General features: G+C 41.8%; 1 protein-coding gene across 1 annotated transcript in view; it reads left to right on the forward strand.

Moving 5' to 3' along the window:
• LOC113407347 (protein crumbs homolog 1-like) overlaps positions 1 to 18673 on the forward strand; it is a 203212-nt gene that overhangs the window by 154250 nt on the left and 30289 nt on the right. The window contains exons 9-10 of the mRNA XM_029912437.1: positions 2578 to 2706; positions 7808 to 7934. Coding sequence (XP_029768297.1) covers positions 2578 to 2706; positions 7808 to 7934 — 256 coding nt within the window. The remainder of the gene's footprint in view (positions 1 to 2577; positions 2707 to 7807; positions 7935 to 18673) is intronic.

Consider the following 18673-nt stretch of genomic DNA (forward strand, 5'->3'; position numbering starts at 1 on the left):
CGAATTCAGCTACGTTATTCACGTAGCTGAATTTGCGTACCTTACTTCGACTTGGGGGGTAAGTGTAGACCAAGCCTTACACAACGGGTCCTACAGCAGTATAGCCATGGCACAGTAGCTGTTCCATTGTAGTGCCACAGTGTAGACGCTTCCTACAGCTAAGAAAGGGTTTTTCTGTCACTGTAGGTACTCCACCTCCCTGAGTGGCGGTAACTAGGTCAACAGAAGCATTCTGCTGTTGACCGAGCCGAATCTACACAAGCAATTACGTAGGCATAGCTACAACTCTCAGGAGTGGGAACTGTTCATACCTTTGAGCACCATAGTTATGTCAACCTAAATTTAAGTGTAGACCATGACTTAGGTTTTCCCTGCAGAATTATTACCCCACAGACATTCACATTTCAAAGGAATGTAGGGAAATTGTGCAGATCTTGTATTCTGTTGGATCCCCAATATAATGTGTACATAGTGTTTTATTCGGGTAAATCCAAATAACACAGACTTTGCATTTGTCTTTGGGTAAAATTTTCAAAAGCATCCAAGTGACTTAGGGACTTAAGTGCCAAAGTCAAAGGAACTTTGGCTCCTAATTCACATAGACACTTTGCAAAAATTCATTTTGTTTGTCTGTTTGCTGAAAAGGCTCTTTTACTGTCTCTGGAAGCCATTTATGAGGCCAAAATAATAGGAAATTGCTTTCCTCACAGAACTTCCACCATCCAGAATTGAAATGTAATGAGGAGACCAGCAATGGCTTTATTTCAGCCCCATGCATGGCTCCTTGAGATGACAGAAACTGACTGCAATGGGAGTTTTGCCTGAGTAAGGACTTGCAGGATTAGTCCAATAAACTTGAAGACAAATAAAATACAGGGTCCCTTTTGTTCTTAATTGATACAGACACTGGACCATAAGGAATTATAGTCCACTGTCTTCAATGGATTTACACTGATTTACACCAGCTGAGGATCTGGCCCTCTAATTTCATTTAAAACTAAGACAAACTTGAAAACAATATATTTCGAGCCATTACCAAATTTTGTTTTTGCATTTAACGTACTATGTCCTATACACAGAATCTTTCAGATAAACTGCTAAACTATATTGCTACCAAATAGCTCCAAGACACTTACCTAAAGGCACGATTTGGCCCATTGTTTGCTTCAGAGTTAATTATTAAATCGGTATTACTGGAGCTTGAGAAAGCCAGTTGAATTAATGTGAAATTAAGTTTTTGAGGTTCACTGTTGCTTGGTATCACACTTCAGTTATTGCTTTCTTTCCTTTGTAGACACCCCCTTTAGTAACTGAATTTCACTCAGCAGCAAAGATAATAAGTATGCTACTGTATAGATGCATTCAGGTCTGGAGCGTTGCTCCCTGCAAGAAAACTTTGCAGACCTTAGAACAGGGGTCTCAAACTCAAATGACCACGAGGGCCGCATGAGGACTAGTGCATTGGCCCGAGGGCTGCATCACTGACACCCACCCCTTGCTGCCCCCAGCCCCGCCCCCACTCCACCCCTTCCATGAGGCCCTGCCCCTGCCCCGCCTCTTCCCACCCCTTCCCTGCCCCCATTCCAACCCCTTCCCTGAAGTCCTCACCCCAACTCTGCCCCCTCCCTGCCCCCAGGGGGTGTAGGAGGGGTGCGGGGTGTGATGGGGGCTCAGGGCAGGGAGTTGAGGTGCAGGAGGTGTGCAGGGTACGGCAGGGGGCTCAGGGTAGGGAATTGGGATGTGGGGCGCAGGAGGGGTGAGGGGTGCAGCAGGGGGTTGGGGTGCAGAGTGTGGCAGGGGGCTCAGGGCAGGGAGTTGGGGTGTGGGAGGGTGTGGGATGTAGCAGGGGGCTCCGGACAGGGGGTTGGGGTGCGGGCTCTGGCCCGGCGCTGCTTACCTAGAGTGGCTCCGGGGTGGCAGCACCGCACACCGTGGCCAGGGCAGGCTCCCTGCCTGCCTGCCCTGACCCCGCTCCACTCCAGGAAGCAGCCGGAGTCCCGAGGGGGGGGGGGGGGACGGTGCCATGTGCTGCTCTTGCTCCTCCAGGTACTGCCCCCAAAGCTCCCATTGGCCGCAGTTCCCCGTTCCCGGCCAATGGGAGCTGTGGGGGGCAGTGCCTGGAAGCGAGAACATGGAGCCCTCTACTCCCTCCCCCCGCCCGGGGCTGCAGGGACATAGTTCCAGCCGCTTCAAGGAGCGGTGCGGGGCTCGCGGTGCCATGGGGTAGGCAGAGGGGTGTGGGGAGCTTGGCGGGCCACACAAAAGAACCCCGCGGGCCACGTGTTTGAGACCCCTGCCTTAGAAGATGTCTGTCTACATGCATTCATCCTTCTACAGATTCACAGCTGTGTGCTGATTTACAGCCAGATTGTGCCACCCCTACTCACATTGAATAGTACCTTACCTCAGGAGCCACGGAAGCTGATAGGCACATTTCTGTAAAACAGAAAACCTAAACACATACAACTGAAACAGACTAGCATTTTAATATGGTGTTAAATAAATGAATGAAGGAAAATTAGATTTTACCTGAAACAAAAAGATATTAATTGCTGCTGTTGCCTCTTATTCATCTAGGCGCACCAGGCTACCTTTTTCCGTCTGTGGGAATGAGAAGAGAAATCTCACTTGTTACAACTATGGCAACTGTACTGAGCTCAAAGGCGAGTTGAGATGTATGTGCCTGCCAGGCTTTAGTGGAGAACGGTGAGACACTTCAGAACTTTATGTGCACTTTCCCTCAGCGGGTTATTGTAGGAGTATTGCATTGTCTTCTTAGAACATGAGTTCCAGAATGGGCCCTTTTTGGATATCCAAAATTAGTGATTGAAATGGTACCTCACCTGCTGCAGACTTCCTGCAGCAATGAGACACAGCTCTGTCTATTCAAAATGAGCTAGAATTAGAACTGGGCAAAATGTTTCTGATTCATGTTATTTGGAGGGGAGGGGGGAGAGAAACAGTTTCAGGTCAACTGAAATTAATTTTGAATTCAGGTCAAATTTGCCAAATAGTTCATCTGGAAATTTAAAATAAAAATTTTGGAACAATCTAACCATTTTGTTTTGTTATTGTTAAAATGAAACATTCCAATTTTTCATTTTAAAACAACGAACAATGTTTCATTTTGAAATTTGCCTACATTTAATTTTTTACAAAGTGTTAAAAAACTCAAAAAAGAAACAAAATGTCTTGTGTTGAACAAAAGAGTGTGGTTGAACCAAAACCATTTTTTTTTCCAATATTTTGATTCAGCCAGCGAACCAAAAATCAATTATTTGCCCAGCTTAATCCTCTCTTTGCTAAATATGACTTCCAGGGTTTAACAGCATGACAATTTGATTTCTACAAAAGTCAACAGTCAATGGGTCAAATTCATTCCTAGTGTAACTCCAATTACTTCAATTAGGAATGAATTTGACCCAAGATGCTTTTTTTCTTAAATAACATTATACTGATCACATCTCCCTCTGCATACAAATATTCCTGGCTCTACATCTGTTTCAAACATGACAAAATAGAACAGTATAGTGATTTTATCTCTCTGTGTATAGACACAAACACACAACCCACCCACCCCCCATATAATACACAAATAGACATACATAAAACTAACTGTTTGATTTTAACTGACAGCCAATGGAAATACATGAAGTGTACTCTCACAGGGGAAGTGTAATGCACAGAACACCCACTCAGATTGTATCTTGCTAGTTTAGAATCAAATTCTAAAACAATTATACAATCAAAATTGGTTAACTTCTTTTATATTTTATATTAGGTTTTCTACCTTCTTTGTACCATATTTCCTGTCTTGCTATCAGCTGAATGCTTCTGAACAAATCTTGGAATAACCTATAGGTGTCAGGACCGTGTCTTCCTCTGTTTGTACAGCACCTAGAACAGTGGGCCCCCAGTCTTGACTGAGGACACAGGACAATATAGAGAATTGGTAATAATATAGTAGACAATATATATATATTATATTATAGGGCAGGTCTTAGCACGAGGACCCACCAACTTCACTCATGACTAAATTTGTATTGGGTGGTGTACACCTCCACAACCCATATTTATTGTCTACTATATTACTACCAATTCTCTATATTGTCCTGTATCCTCAGTCAAGACTGGGGGCCCACTGTTCTAGGTGCTGTACAAACAGAGGAAGACACGGTCCTGACACCTATAGGTTATTCCAAGTTTTGTTCAGAAGCATTCAGCTGATAGCAAGACAGGAAATATGGTACAAAGAAGGTAGAAAACCTAAGACAAATGGTTTTGCTCTCTCTCTCAGTGCAATGAAAATTAAATCAGTGGCATAGAGTGTCCAAAGGTTCAGTAGGCCTGCAACATGTAGCCTTAGCACATTCAGAAAAACTTTCAAGAAAAGGTTTCTCCCTCTCTCTTTTTAACGCCCACTGACTTTGTGGAATCACTGCAGTAAGTCATAAATGATGGATGAAATGAAAAATTCCGACCCACCCAGTACAGAGTGCACTTGGCAATTGCTGCTGTGCTGTAATATTTAAGTCAGGCATCCAGAAAGGTCCCCTGCCAACCCCAGAAGATTTGGAGAAGAAAAAACGTCTCAAGCACTTTTTTGGTGTGTATTTATCTTGGGGCTTCAGGGTAGGAGGAAAGTGCTTTTTCCTTCTTCCTTCCACCCTCAGGCATTTTGCTAACTAAAGCTTTGGAAATGAGAATCCTCCCTTACATACACACCCACTGGCTGGCAATAACCTCTATTTTATGGTTCCCAAGGTCCTACTACTGAGTGGTGAGCCAATACTGAGCATACTGCATGGTAATATACCGCTGCAATGAGACATTCTACACTTTATTCTCTTTTTTAAATCCTAAATTTCCACTATATTTATTCTCTTTTTTTTCCGGGTTGCCAAAATGTTGTAGGGTAAACTAGCAGTGTCTTTCTCTTTGAAGACCTCCAGTAAACTAAATCAGACAGAACACACACAAGATTTATTTTACCAGAACAAATTCAAAATATTTCACATAATGGGATATTAAAAACCACCCCGTCTCCATGATTGATTGGACTGATATTACAGATATTTTCCTTTAAAAGTATAACCAATCCCTAAGGAAGGGTTTGATCCACAACCTGTGGAAATCAGTGGGTGTCTTTTCACAGAATGCAATGGAATTTTTGAGGACCGTAATTGATCCACTAAATCAGTTAGTATTCTTTCTGTTCCTGATTGAATGAATGTAGCTTTTAAATAGATGAACAGAAAATTCAAATATGAGTGTTTGATATGAAAACCTGCCATTCCCCAAATGCTTATGCAAACAAACTTTTTGGCATGAATGTTTGCAATTGGACGTGACTTTGGTTAAACTGAACAGCTTTTAGTAATTCAGACAAAGGGAAAACATAGTCACAGCAAAAAATACTGAAGTCATAATTTTAGTTTTAAAAGTTAGTCCTGGCACACTTTTAATTAACAATAAATTGTTTTTTGTGGTGGTGTTGTAGCCATGTTGGTCCCAGGTTATAAGAGAGACAAGACGGGTGAGGTAATATCGTTTATTGGACCAACTTCTGTTGGTGATGGAGACAAGCTTTTGAGCTACACAAAGCTCTTCTCCAGGTCTGGGAAACATCACATCCACCATAATCTCTCCCCCACCAAGAGGACAGTCCCTGAAATCCAACCACCAAATAGTGATCAAATCCACAGACAAAAGGGCACTGTCATAGTCCTCAACTATGATGACTACATTGACAAGGCCAACTGACAACTGTCCAACACTACCTATTATAAAGAACTCAAAGACACACCACAGTTTACCCAGAAATTTAAGGATATCATCAAATCCTTCCCCAAACAACTCCAAGAGAAACTCTACAACCTCATCCCAATGAACGCACTCCAGGGACCGTCTACATCTTTCCTGAGATATACAAACAAAAGAACCCACAGCGCTCATCATATCTGGCCACAATATCTTTTTTTAAAGTGATCGCACTATATTTGACCTCACAGTCCACACCCTCAACGGAACCCTGCACAACACCTTCAAAAGATGAGTCTGGAAGCTCATATTCATAACTTTGCTAGATACTAAAAATCATGGGCGGGAGATTAGGGTGACCAGATAGAAAGTGTGAAAAATCGGGATGGGGGTGGGGGTAAGAAAAAGCCCCGAATATCAGGAATGTCCCTATAAAATCGGGACATCTGGTCATCCTAAAGGAGATGGAGGAGTGGGGATGGGGCGCACTCAGGGGAGTGGCAGAAAGAGGTGGGGTGGGGCATTGGAGACAGGGGTTGAGTGGGAGTGAGGGCGGGGGTGGAGTGAGGGTGGGCTCTTAGGGGAAGGAGTGGAGTGGGGGCGGGGCCTGGGGCGGAGCGGGGGTTGAGCACCCCTGGGGAAAATTGGAAGACTGTGCCTGTGGAGACACTGGATTTATGGCTTTTACAACAATCTGTAACCCTCTTACACCTCTCACTCAGCCTTTTCCCCACATGACTGGAGAGGTATTAATGGGCCACTTCACCTTGAATGGTTCCTTGAAATATGTGTTAACTACTTATGCTAAACAATCTGTTCCACCTTGTATTTAGCTGTGACACTCTGGATATGTTTACATTGCAATTAGACACCTGCAGCTGGCCCATGCCAGCTGACTTGGTCTCACTGGGCTTGGGCTAATGGGTTGCTTAATTGCTGTGTAAACATTTGGGCTTGGGCTGGACCCTGAGTTCTGGGACCCTCTTACCTCACAGGGTCCTAGAACCCGGGCTCCAGTCCGACTCCCAACATCTACACTACATTCCGGGCCCCGCAACGCCAACTCCGCTGGCCTGGGCCAGGCTCAGATTTTTAATTGCAGTATAGACATTCCCTCTGAGTACATTTCCCAGACCTGAAGAAGAGCTCCATGTAGCTTGAAAGCTTGCCTCTCTCACCAACCGAAATTGGTCCAATAAAAGATATTACCTCATCCACCTCATCTCGCTAATAAATTATTTGTCATGAGAAGTGGGATATCCCCTATTTTATAATAAATATTGTTTGAAACCATTAAATAATATTTAACTAAGCCTTTAAAATCTGATACAATGCTACACTTGACATATTATATTTTCTGGCATTATGGTCCTCAACTAGACCAGCAGAAGAATGCTACTAATTTCAGGTAGGCAATAGGTATTTGGATGTTCACATAGGCACTTAGGCATGCGAATAGATGATCACAATGGTCCCTGCTAACTGGGGGATCTATGAATCGATGAAAATGGTCATTTTTGTGACTTAGGGCCCAATTCTTCAAGATGCTAAGTGCCTTCAACTCTCACGGACATCAATAAGAGTGGAGGGAGCACAGTTCTCTACAGAAAGTAGCCAAGATCAGCCTCTAAGCATATGTTTACTCAGGGATAAAAGACCCGTGGCACATCTGCGGCTGGCCTGGGTCAGCTGACTCGGACACATAGGGCTCGGGCTGCAGAGTTAAAAATTGCTGTGTAGATACTCGGGCTTGGCTAGAAACCAAGCTCTGGGACCCTCCACCCTCACAGAGTTTTTCATCCCTGTGTAAACATAGCCTAAGTCACAAATGTCCATTTTACATATCTAAGTGCCAATGTGAGCATTAAAATGCCACAGATATGGGATTTCCCATTTTTGTACCTATATGTGAAAACAACACAAGGCATCAAAGATATAAGTGTAGCTGGTAATGTCTGTTATTTTCAGGACAGTGAGAAACCCTTGTCCGATTAATGTTATCTAGTTGCTATCACAGTTGTTTAGTGCTTTTGGTCTTTTACTGTAGGTGTGAAACAGACATTGATGAGTGCAACTCTGATCCGTGCATGAATGGAGGCCTCTGCCAGAACCTACTTAACAAATACCAGTGCATCTGTGATGTAAACTATGCTGGCGACCGCTGTGAGGTAGATGTAAGCGACCTCTCCTTTTTTGTCTCTTTATTATTGTGGCAGAATCTCTTTCAGCTTCTCTCCTACCTTATTCTGCGAATGGATGATGATCCAGTAGTTGAGTGGGGTGAACAGGAAGATTATTAGCCATCTGTACACGGTTAGTATTTTAAAGCTATTGACACACAATGGAAGATGCCTTGAACAGGAAACTAGTTTAGCACTCAGAAAAGCAATAAGAATCACATTTTAAAAATCATTTATCAATGTTTTGAACATATTAAAATATTTTATTGTAAATAATTAATTCTCCAACTGTGGCTTTAAATGCAGAAGCTAAGTTTCTAAGAAGCATCATATTTCTTTGTATTATTTTGTGTAAAAAATGAGAGATGTATAGAACTTTCCAAAGCAAACATTCAGATCATGGTTCTCACCTATTTATGAATCATTTTCACTCTGCTTTGGTTCATTTGCTTAATTTTGGAACAGATGCTAGTAGATAGTGCATATCAGTCTGAAAATACTGCTTTAACCCATTTCTACTGGGGTATTGCATGGTCTCTTCGTTTCTTACAGTGTAATGCATAAGACTAGTCCATGACAAGATATGCTAAGAGCTCAGGGTGAAATCCAGGCTCCACTGAAGTCAATAGCAAAGATCCCATCGACTTCAATGAGACCAGGATTTCACCCTTAAAATTTAAATATATCACATCCCATATTATTCACTGCTGTTGATTTAGAAGTTTGGTTCAATGTCTGTGGAATCAGATATGTCATAACAGTGGATAATGTGAAACTATTTTGGATAAGCCACTGGCAATATACTGAGCCCGTCTTGTTGGAATCAATGGCAGAATTGTCTTTGATTTCACTGGGAGTAGGATTGGCACTACTATCTGTACATTTCATTTGAATAAAGTTCACTTAATTAAAACAAAATGCAACTATTCTATGAATTCACATGGAATGGTTTTCAAACATGCCCCATGATATGAATTTATTCATTTTAACCAAAGGTCCAATGAGGATATCATATTTCAAATCCAAAGGCAGAATTTGTTAGTTACAATATTGCTACCTCTTGAAGTAGATCTATTTTATCTGTGAACTGAGAATGTCAGTACTGGAATACATAATTCCAAGCAGAGGAATATGCTTATTTTTCACTTCAGGAATCAATCACCTTGCTCACTGATGGGTTGTTATCCTTAATGAATGAGGATTAAGTGCATGATATTGCTCACCATTGTAGATCAGGCCTGATTCAGCAAAGTACTTAGACATGTACTTGGCTTTGAGCACACAAGCAAGTTGAAGTCAATGGGACTTAATCACTTGCTTAAATTTAGTCACCTCCTTTAGTAACTGGTTGAATCTGGGAAAATATGTTCATGTCATACTTTGTTCTTTCTGGAAAGAGTTTTACAGGACAAGTACACTAATGAATTGTGCAATAGTTTATTTGAGTATTATTACTCATGTTATATTAGTACAGTGTCCAGACCTACAAACACTCATTTGTGTAGTCCCCTTGAGCTCACTGTTCACAAGAGTAAGTGTTTACAGCTCTGTATTTCATTATTATTAAGTGATGTGGTATGCAGGCAGAGCTATGGGAAAGAGATCTTTATTAAGTATGCTGAGGCTCTACAGTTTGAGAGAGACAGCAGCTTGGCTTCTGCTTCAATCCCTGAGCCCTTGGGGTACATGTACATAGGGATAAAAGACCCGTGGCACTGCCGCAGCTGGCCCTTGTCAGCTGACTTGGGCTCACAAGGCTCGGGCTCAGGGGATAAAAATTGCTGTGTAGATGTTCCGGCTTGGGCTGATGCCTGAGCTGTGGGACTCTTCACTCTCACAGAGTCCCAAAGCTCAGGCTCTAGCCTGAGCCCAAGAGTTTACACAGCGATTTGTCAGCCCCAGAGCCTGAGCCCTGAGAGCCCGAGTCAGCTGATCTGGGCCTGCTGTGGGGTTTTTATCCCTGTGTAGACATAGCCTAAGTGTCACATGCATCACATCCCAATCCTGACACCTGCCTCTCTTTCTCCAGTTCTATTCATTACTGTATGTGTGCGCAAAATGCTGTTCTTTGTCTCTGTTACATGTAGCATGTTAATGTCTCAAGGAGCTGCCCTGGTCTGAAAACTTTAAGTGTAATACATTGCTGTATAATAACTGTATTACACCCCGATAATCTTTTATCATCTTTCTTTTACTAGAGAAATGCCTGAGGTAATTTTGCTGTTAATCGCCTGTAAAAATGTTTTATTCCTCTCTTTTGTTTTATACATAAGCCACACTTCTGTGAATAGAATATAACAAAATATGTTCCATATTGGGGATAAAATTATTGTAATAATATCAAAAACATAAACACTAAGTGTTCTATTATCTATACTATTGGATTATTTTAGATCAGACTAGAATTATTTGGATGATATACCTTTTAGCCAGTTTAGACTGTAGAGACAAGCAAATATTCAAGTAATGGTATTACACTTACACAACATAGGCCCCAATTTGGCAAAATACTTTGGCACATACTTAACTTTAAGCACATACTTAAATTAGAGGTGATTAAAAATTATATGGAAAGTTTTCCCACTAAAAAATCTGGTTTAATTGAAACTAACACTTTTCACAACAAAATGACAAATATGACCACAATTTGGATTTGCCTGCAGGAAATGTCAAAATGAAATTTTTCATTTGAATCAACACTTCAATATGAAATGATGTTTTGGTTTCAAAATGCCAAAAGTAAACAAAAATAGTTCATTTCATTTTGACTTAAAATGTAATTTTGTTTTGGCATCTTGAAACTGAAAAAGAAAAACAAAACATTTTATGTTGAAATGTCAGTTCAAAATGGCAATTTTCATTTTGTTTTGATTTAAATTGTTGTTTTGGTTTTATTGACACCAAAAAATGAAAACAAAATGACATTTCAAGTCAAAATGAATATCATCATACTGTTTCAAGATGTTAATCTGAAACAAAAACATTTAATTTGAAACTGAAAATTTTCAAACCAAGATTTTTTGTTCACATATTCACACAGGAAAAATTTTGGTTTTCCAACCAGCTCTTGCTTAAATCCCATTGAAATTAATGGAAGTTAAGCACCTGATTAAGTGCTTTGTTGCATAGCAAAGTCTGCTGAACATCATGCCACAAAGCTGTCTCAGATCATCGATTTCAGTTTGCTGTTAGTGACAAGGGAAGCTGGGGAAAGAGATACACCTTATATCAGTGTTCCTAGCATACTGTATTTATATTGCCCCAGACAAACAAGAAATGAAAACCAAAGAATATATACATGTATAGAGATTTCAAATACACTATTTCCTCAATTCTAGAAATGTGGAAATGCATAGATATATACAGTATACCAGATATATTATATATGTATTACATGTTACATACAAAGTTACACATTTCAAATAGATTAAATAGCAGTGCAGCAGTCCCTGGCTCTCCCCCTCTGTTTACATATCACTAATGTCACTATATCCACTAGGACTGTAAATGACTTCTTTCCTTCCTCTAATGCCTTGTCATCATGAAACATTTCCTGATTCAGAACTGCTGCTCTTTCCTCTTTGTACTTCTGTATTCTCAACTACATTGTGTGTGTACATAGCTTTCCCATCGTTATACACAAAATAAACCTTCTGCCTTTGTCTCTTTACGTCTACTTTTCATTTTTCTGCTGAGAACTGCTTTCATTTGCTTTAAGTGTACCATGATTTCTGAATGTTTACACTTCACTTGTGTGTTACACAAGCTTATAAAATGTAGCTCTTCTGCATTGTAATGATATGATACCCTTTTAACGTACATGGCCGCTTACGCATCTCTTCCGACTGATGCCGTTTAGTCAGAGGAGCACTATTCTGCACCCCAGGACAAGTGTCCTTTATTTCTTATTCCAGAATATATTGGGTGCCTGCTATTTTGATTTCACCAAATGTCACCAGAAAAAGCATTCACTTGGGACTTCCCTATTTAAACCTGAACCCTGCTCTTCCCCAAGTTTCTGATGCTGGAAGTTTGCTATGTTTTAGTGTAACAGCTATAAACAAAGTTGCCATGGGTTTTAAAGGAGTAGCACACCGTGAGGGAACAGTAGCTGACATAGTGTATGCCAGATAACACAAATTAGTCCAAATAATTACTAGGGTCTTTGCAGCAACATCAAGATGTGTAAATAATTGAATATATCCAAATTCCTTATTTACTTTCTCTATTTTTCAGTTATTGTTCTATTAAAATACATGGGATTCCAGTAAAATCATTTTCAGGTAACAGAGAGAAGAGATGAATGGCAGAAAGTGTCCGTAGATACTGTGCATTTGATTCAGACAGCTTAAAGTGACCCACAAAGGATTTTTAAAGAACTGAGCTTTGTTCTTTTATGTTCCTTTCTTAAAAGCTCTTTGAAGAAAGAAAAGCAAAACAAAACAAAGGATGATTCTTTTTGGTCTTCTTTTCTTTTTACTTTAGAAATTCAGGCGTCATAGAAATTTCACACTCTGGAAAACTGTGTGGTGACTGGAAAACTATTAAAATTATGAAATCCCAAGAGACCAAACTCTGAGTAACTCAGAAAGGCAGGAATTTTTAGTCAAACCATTTAAAAAATTTGCAATTACTTTGTTAACCCCTATTTACTTTCAATCCCTAATAAGGATAGGGTTAGGAGGGTTTTTTTTAAAGTGTAAACATACCATCCCCTTCTATTAAGATATGATAGCCTATAGAATACATATCTGGGGCTACCCCATACACAGGTTTTCCAGTGAAACCAGGGGAGAGCGGACTTCATAGTTTAAGGTTTAAAAAGTGGGATTTTAAAAAATTAATAAATATCACATAAAATAAGTTTAACAAAGTAATTTTTTTTTTAAAAAAGGAAACTCCATTGCAGGTCACCTGTAAAGGGGCACAGCTAAGAAAGCAAACAGAAAATATGGCTGCACATGTCAGGAGTAAAAGCACCACGATGTACTTAATTACACATGATTTCAGAGGTTTTGGGGGGATTTAAGAGGCTCCTTCCCCCTTGCAGAAAAAGACTTATAGACATGTAGACTTTAAGGCCAGAAGGGACCATCATGATCATCTAGTCTGACCTCCTGCACATCGCAGGCCACAGAACCTCACCCACCTCCTTCTGCAATAGGCCCATAACTAGCTGAGTTACTGAAGTCCTCAAATCTTGATTTAGAAACTTCAAGTTACAGAGAACCCACCATTTACTCTAGTTCAAACCAGCAAGTGACCTGTGCCTCACGCTGCAGAGGAAGGCGAAAACTGCCCAGGGTTTCTGCCAATCTGAGGTGGGGGAAAATTCTTTCCTGGTCCCTTACATGGCGATCAGAGTCTAAGTCCTCCACAGATCTCCAGCTCTTGCTGTTTGATTACAAGTCTCATGATATTTCATATTTTGTTTGAAGCCCAGGTCCTGGAGACAATTGCTTATGTGACAATCTCAGCTTTCATTTTTTTAAAAAGAGCAAGTTCAGAAAAGGGTGTGAAAATGTGACCCAAGTACCTCCAAAGGCTTAGAGAGCAGAAGGGAAATAAAAATAATTTAAATTAAAAAGATAATTTTTAAAAAACCCTCATGATTTTTTTACATTAAAGGTTGGCGACATCTGATCTCTTTTCTCCACTTTTTGCTCTTATGGTATGGTTTCCCTCACCCAATACAAGTAACTAACTCTCACAGAAGACAATGGGTAATGGGATGCAAATAGGCCCCAGGAATTCAAAGGGAAAGTAAGATTTCTGTCAAGTAGGGAGACGGAATCATTACCGGTAGTAATGGGGATGGGCAGAGGTCTCCGTATTTGCAGTGAAAAATTATTTAAGATTCCATATAGCCCAAAAGTAGTGCTAGTTGCATTGGCAGCATGGTATTCAATAAAATATTATCTGAAATACACCTCTAGGAACTTAGTAGAAGATGGGATTTGGCTGGTCATTTTAATTTATATTGCAGTAGTGCCCAAAGGCCCCATTAAGACTGAGAGCACGCTGTGCTATGTAATCATAGAAATGTAGGACTAGAAGGGACCTTGAGAGCTCATGTATTCGAGCCCCCGGCACTGAGGCAGGACCAAGTAAACCCAGACCATCGCTGCCAGGTGTTTGTTCAACCTGATCTTAAAAACCTCAAAAGACAGGGATTCCACAACCTCCTTTAGAAGACTATTCCAGAGCTTAACTATCCTGATAGAGCATTTTTCCTAATATCCAACTTAAATCTCCCTTGTTGCGGATTAAGCCGTTACTTCTTCTACCAAATACATACACACAAAGGAAAATACGGTCCCTGCCCTAATTAGCTTGCAATTTTGTTTGTATTCTGGAAAGTTTTCCTGAACAATAACATGGATTGCACCTTTGGCACAGTATTCACTCACAAAAGGTACCCTGATTGTACATGTACAAGTAATGCAGAAGTGGTGGCTGGAAAAATGACACACAGTTTAAGTTCTGCGTTAAGATGGCTAGAGTTCCCGCCCACACACACACACACCATTGCTACTTTCATATCCTCTTCCAGCTGGTACCACTTCACCCTCCTGGGCAAATGTACAAGTGGCACATGCTGCATGGTTACACTTCACCTTAAATGTCATTAAAATACACTAGTAAGCATGTACGATATGTTCAATATTGAGTCCAGATTCAACAAAAACTCAGTCTGGCTTCCATAGGGTGGAAGCTTGGAATTGTGATTGAATCTGCCCCTCAGTGATTAGTTAACATATTCATTAACTGCAAGTGTTAGTAAAATGAATGTATCTAATGATATTTAATTACAATAATTAATGCCTGATGTCTCATGAATAATTTAATCGCCTGCTATTTGCATTTTCATACTTATGCAGTTATTCATGAGTAATTATCATATTGACTAAAAAGCATGGACACCAGGAAAGTAACAACTATATCATCTTCTCTATGTTCACTTTTCCTTCCGCTCTCCTGTCAACCCTCCCTCCCAGCCCTTTCTGTCTGGTTCCGGTATAGCATGTTGTTAATGCAGAAGGAGATGCAATGTATTTTATTTTTTAAGAGTTTTAATGCAATGCTTTGATAAATATGGGCCCAGTCAGTCACACAGGGTTTCAGAGTGACCCAGCTCCAGCCAGTACCTTGTCTGGTGGCCCCAGTGAGATTTGGCAGATTGTCAGCTTTCATTGAAAAAGAAAAGTTTCTAACCCTTAGGGTGGCAAAGAAAATCTCCCAAACCTTAAAAGATGCAGTGCTGCCTTTTTGCCCCTCCAGATAGCCTGATAATTCTTGGAGGGATTTGGCCATCAGGATTTTGTTCTCTGGGAGTTTGCTTTGGTCCAATGATTTGAACATACAAACCTAAATAGAATAGAATGGGAATGGAAACAGGAGCCAAGAACTTATGTGAGTTCTATTCCTGGCTCTTACACTGACTCCTGCTGTGCACATGCAGAAGTTGCATAACTGCTCTATCTGTTCCCTCAGCTGTAAAATGGAAACATCAGCAATGCCAGCACTTCCAATTTAAACTTCAGAACTTTAGTGTTTCTAAAGCCCCAACTCCAATACAAGAATCTCCACTTTCACAAAAGATACGTTTCTAGCCCTCCTGGGTACAAAGAAAAGCTTGAAAAATGTGACCCCTACAGGTTGAAAAACCAGAAGGCAAATAAAAAGAGCTCCAAATTGATTATATTTTTAAATGTCATGATTTTAAAGCCAATCTCATGATGGTTTGTAGCCTAACTCATGATTTTTGAATGCATGGGACTGGCAATACCGGGATAATAATATTCACCTACCTACTTCAGGGGACGTTGTAGATGAATTCATGCTTGTTCAGAGCACTGAAAGTTAAAAGCACAAGGGGGTTGATTTTCAGATGTGTTAAGTAACCACAATTTCACTTGAAATCGACAGGACCTCAGGAACACGGAAAAGCTGGTCCTAAGTGTTTTTGATTTCAGAAGGTTGCTGGTGAGTCTTCCGTTTGTGGACTCCAGCCCTGGATTTCACACAGGAAATGGTGTTGCTGAAGAACCTGCAGTTAAAAGTACCAAGTTGGGGCCTGCCTACTGGTACTATTTGTAGTATTGGAAACAGGCAGATGTAGGCCCACCCCCAACTAAAGGCCCAGCCCCTCAATTAATGGGGAGGAACCACTTAGCCCAGGCTACAATTGAATACTTGAGACAACAAATGAAAAAATAGGGGCAGGAGTAAGGTCAAAGGTTGAAAATCAGGGATCCAGAGGGGGAAACCAAGCAGAGAACCCACAGCAGCACCCACTGCTCCTCAAAGACATGTAGGGAATCAATCGACACTGAACATAAAAATGGCCATACTGGTTCAGACCAATGGTCTGTCTAGCCCAGTATCCTGTCTTCCGACAGTGGCCAATGCCAGACGCTTCAAGGGGAAATGAACAGAACAGGACAATCAACAAGTGATCCATTCTCTGTCATCCAGTCCCAGCCTCTGGCAGTCGGAGTCTTAGGGACACTCAGAGCATGGGGTTGCATTGTTGACCATCTTGGCTAATAGTCATTGGTGGGCCTATCCTCATGAAGTTATCTAGTTCTTTTTTTAATCCAGTTTTGGCCTTTACAGCATCCCCTGGCAACAAGTTCCACAGGTTGACTGTGCATTGTAAGAAAGAGTACTTCCTTTTGTTTGTTTTAAACCTGCTGCCTATTAATTTCATTGGGTGACCCCTGATTCTTGTGTGATGTGAGGAGATAAATAACAATTCCTCATTCACTTTCTCCACAGCATTATATCATATCCCACCTTTAGTTATCTTTTTGACAAGCTGAACAGTCCATCTGTTTACTCTCTCCTCATATGGAAGCTGTTCCATACCCTTAATCATTTTTATTGCCCTTCTCTGCACCTTTTCCATTTCTAATATATCTTTTTTTTAGGCGGGGTGATGGGAACTGCACATAGTATTCAAGGTGTGGGTATACTATGGATTTATATAGTGGCATTATGATATTTACTGTCTTATTATCTATCCCTTTCCTAATGGTTCCTAATATTCAGTTAGCTTTTTTGAATGCCGCTGCACATTGAGCAGATGTTTTCAGAGAACTATCCATGATGACGCCAAGATTTCTGTCTTCAGTGGTTACAGCTAATTTAGATGCCATCATTTTGTACATATAGTTGGGCTTATGTTTTCCAATATGCATTACTTTGGATTTATTAACATTGAATTTAATTTGCCATTCTGTTGCCTAGTCCCCCAGTTTTGTGAGATCCCTTTGTAACTCTTCGCAGTCTGCTTTGGAGTTAAATATATTGAGTAATTTTGTATCAGAGGAACTCTGCCTGGAGGCATGATTGGGCAAGGGACTGAAAATAAGCCCCACAGTCACAGAGCATCCCCATCACCTTGTTCAGGTTCCTCCTCCTGGAACGATGGATGGCCACCTTGGCCAGCCCCAGGAGGATGAGGTTTCACAACTTTGGGGGGGCCTACAGATGGGGTGTGCATAGGCCAGGCTGTGTGGGGAAAAGGGCAGCCAGAACCTCAATAAGAGGTTCTATCTGAGCTGGAAGAGGGTCTTCAACCTGACGCGTCCTACTTGGATGTGTTCCAGTATCTACCTCTCACCACAAAAGGGACAGGTGTTGGGGGAGTTTGTGAACCATGCCAGATACATGCCTGTGCTCATAGGTCCATGGAGGAGTCATCAACCAAGTTCCCCTTAAGCCCATGGAACCAGAGTGGAGTACAGACTGGCCCACCAGGTTCCTCACCCTCCTTAGGTGGCAGTTGGTCCTGCCACTTAGTATCAGGACAGGACATGAGGATGAGGAAGTGGATGGTCTGAAGCATGGGCATGTACAAGATGTTCTGTGGGTGTGGATAACGTGCAGCTGGCTCAGGTGGTGTGTCAGGAGCGGCCAGGGAGGCTCGCATGCCAGGGGCCTGATGGTGAGTTCTGGAGGGCCAGGAGTGAGGGGAAAATGGAGAGCACCCTCCCACAGGACTCACTCAAGGAAAGCAAGAGAACCAGGAGTTGAGGCTGCCCTCACCTTCTAGAACATATGACAGGGGACACATGGGGTGGACAGCTGAGCACCACAGGGTCCACCCAGTCCCTTTGATCATAGTCCAGGAGAGCTCCAAGTCTGGTGGTACCAGCCAAGACCAACATCTGGCACATCAAGGGGGACTCCACTACCTGCACACAGAGATGAGGAGTATGTCATATGGGTGCTATGAGGAGGTCCTCCTGCTTGGTGGCCGCTATGGATCTGGGCACTGAAACCAGCTTCCACGTCCCAAGAATGTCCTGGTAAAAGACCAGCAGCTCAGAGAGGTCTTGGGGGAGACTTGTCAGGTGAAGATAAAAGAGGTGCCAGATGTATCAGAGTCCTTGGAGGTGGTGGAGGAAGGCATGCACCAGCATACTCCATGCCAGACTACCTAAATTGTAAATAAGTCTCTGAAGGGCCTGAAGTGGACCTGACTGTGAATACGAACCAGGCTTTGTCTGCTGCCCCCTCTCCCCCACCCCAAGGGGAGGCTTAGGACACCCACAGAGACTGAGTGCAGCCGGTCCCAGAAATAGTCCAGGATTGCAGGGAGCAGACTCAGCGTGTTGAACTGGTGCCCAAGCATAGACTGGACCAGCTCGTTGAGTATCAGTGCCCTTCCCCTAAGGGAAAGGCACCAGAACAGCCCTGTCCACCTCTGCAACAGGTCAGACACC

Source organism: Terrapene carolina, unplaced genomic scaffold (assembly GCF_002925995.2).
Source record: "Terrapene carolina triunguis isolate 2854851 unplaced genomic scaffold, T_m_triunguis-2.0 Scaffold211, whole genome shotgun sequence".
NCBI lineage: Eukaryota > Metazoa > Chordata > Testudines > Emydidae > Terrapene > Terrapene triunguis.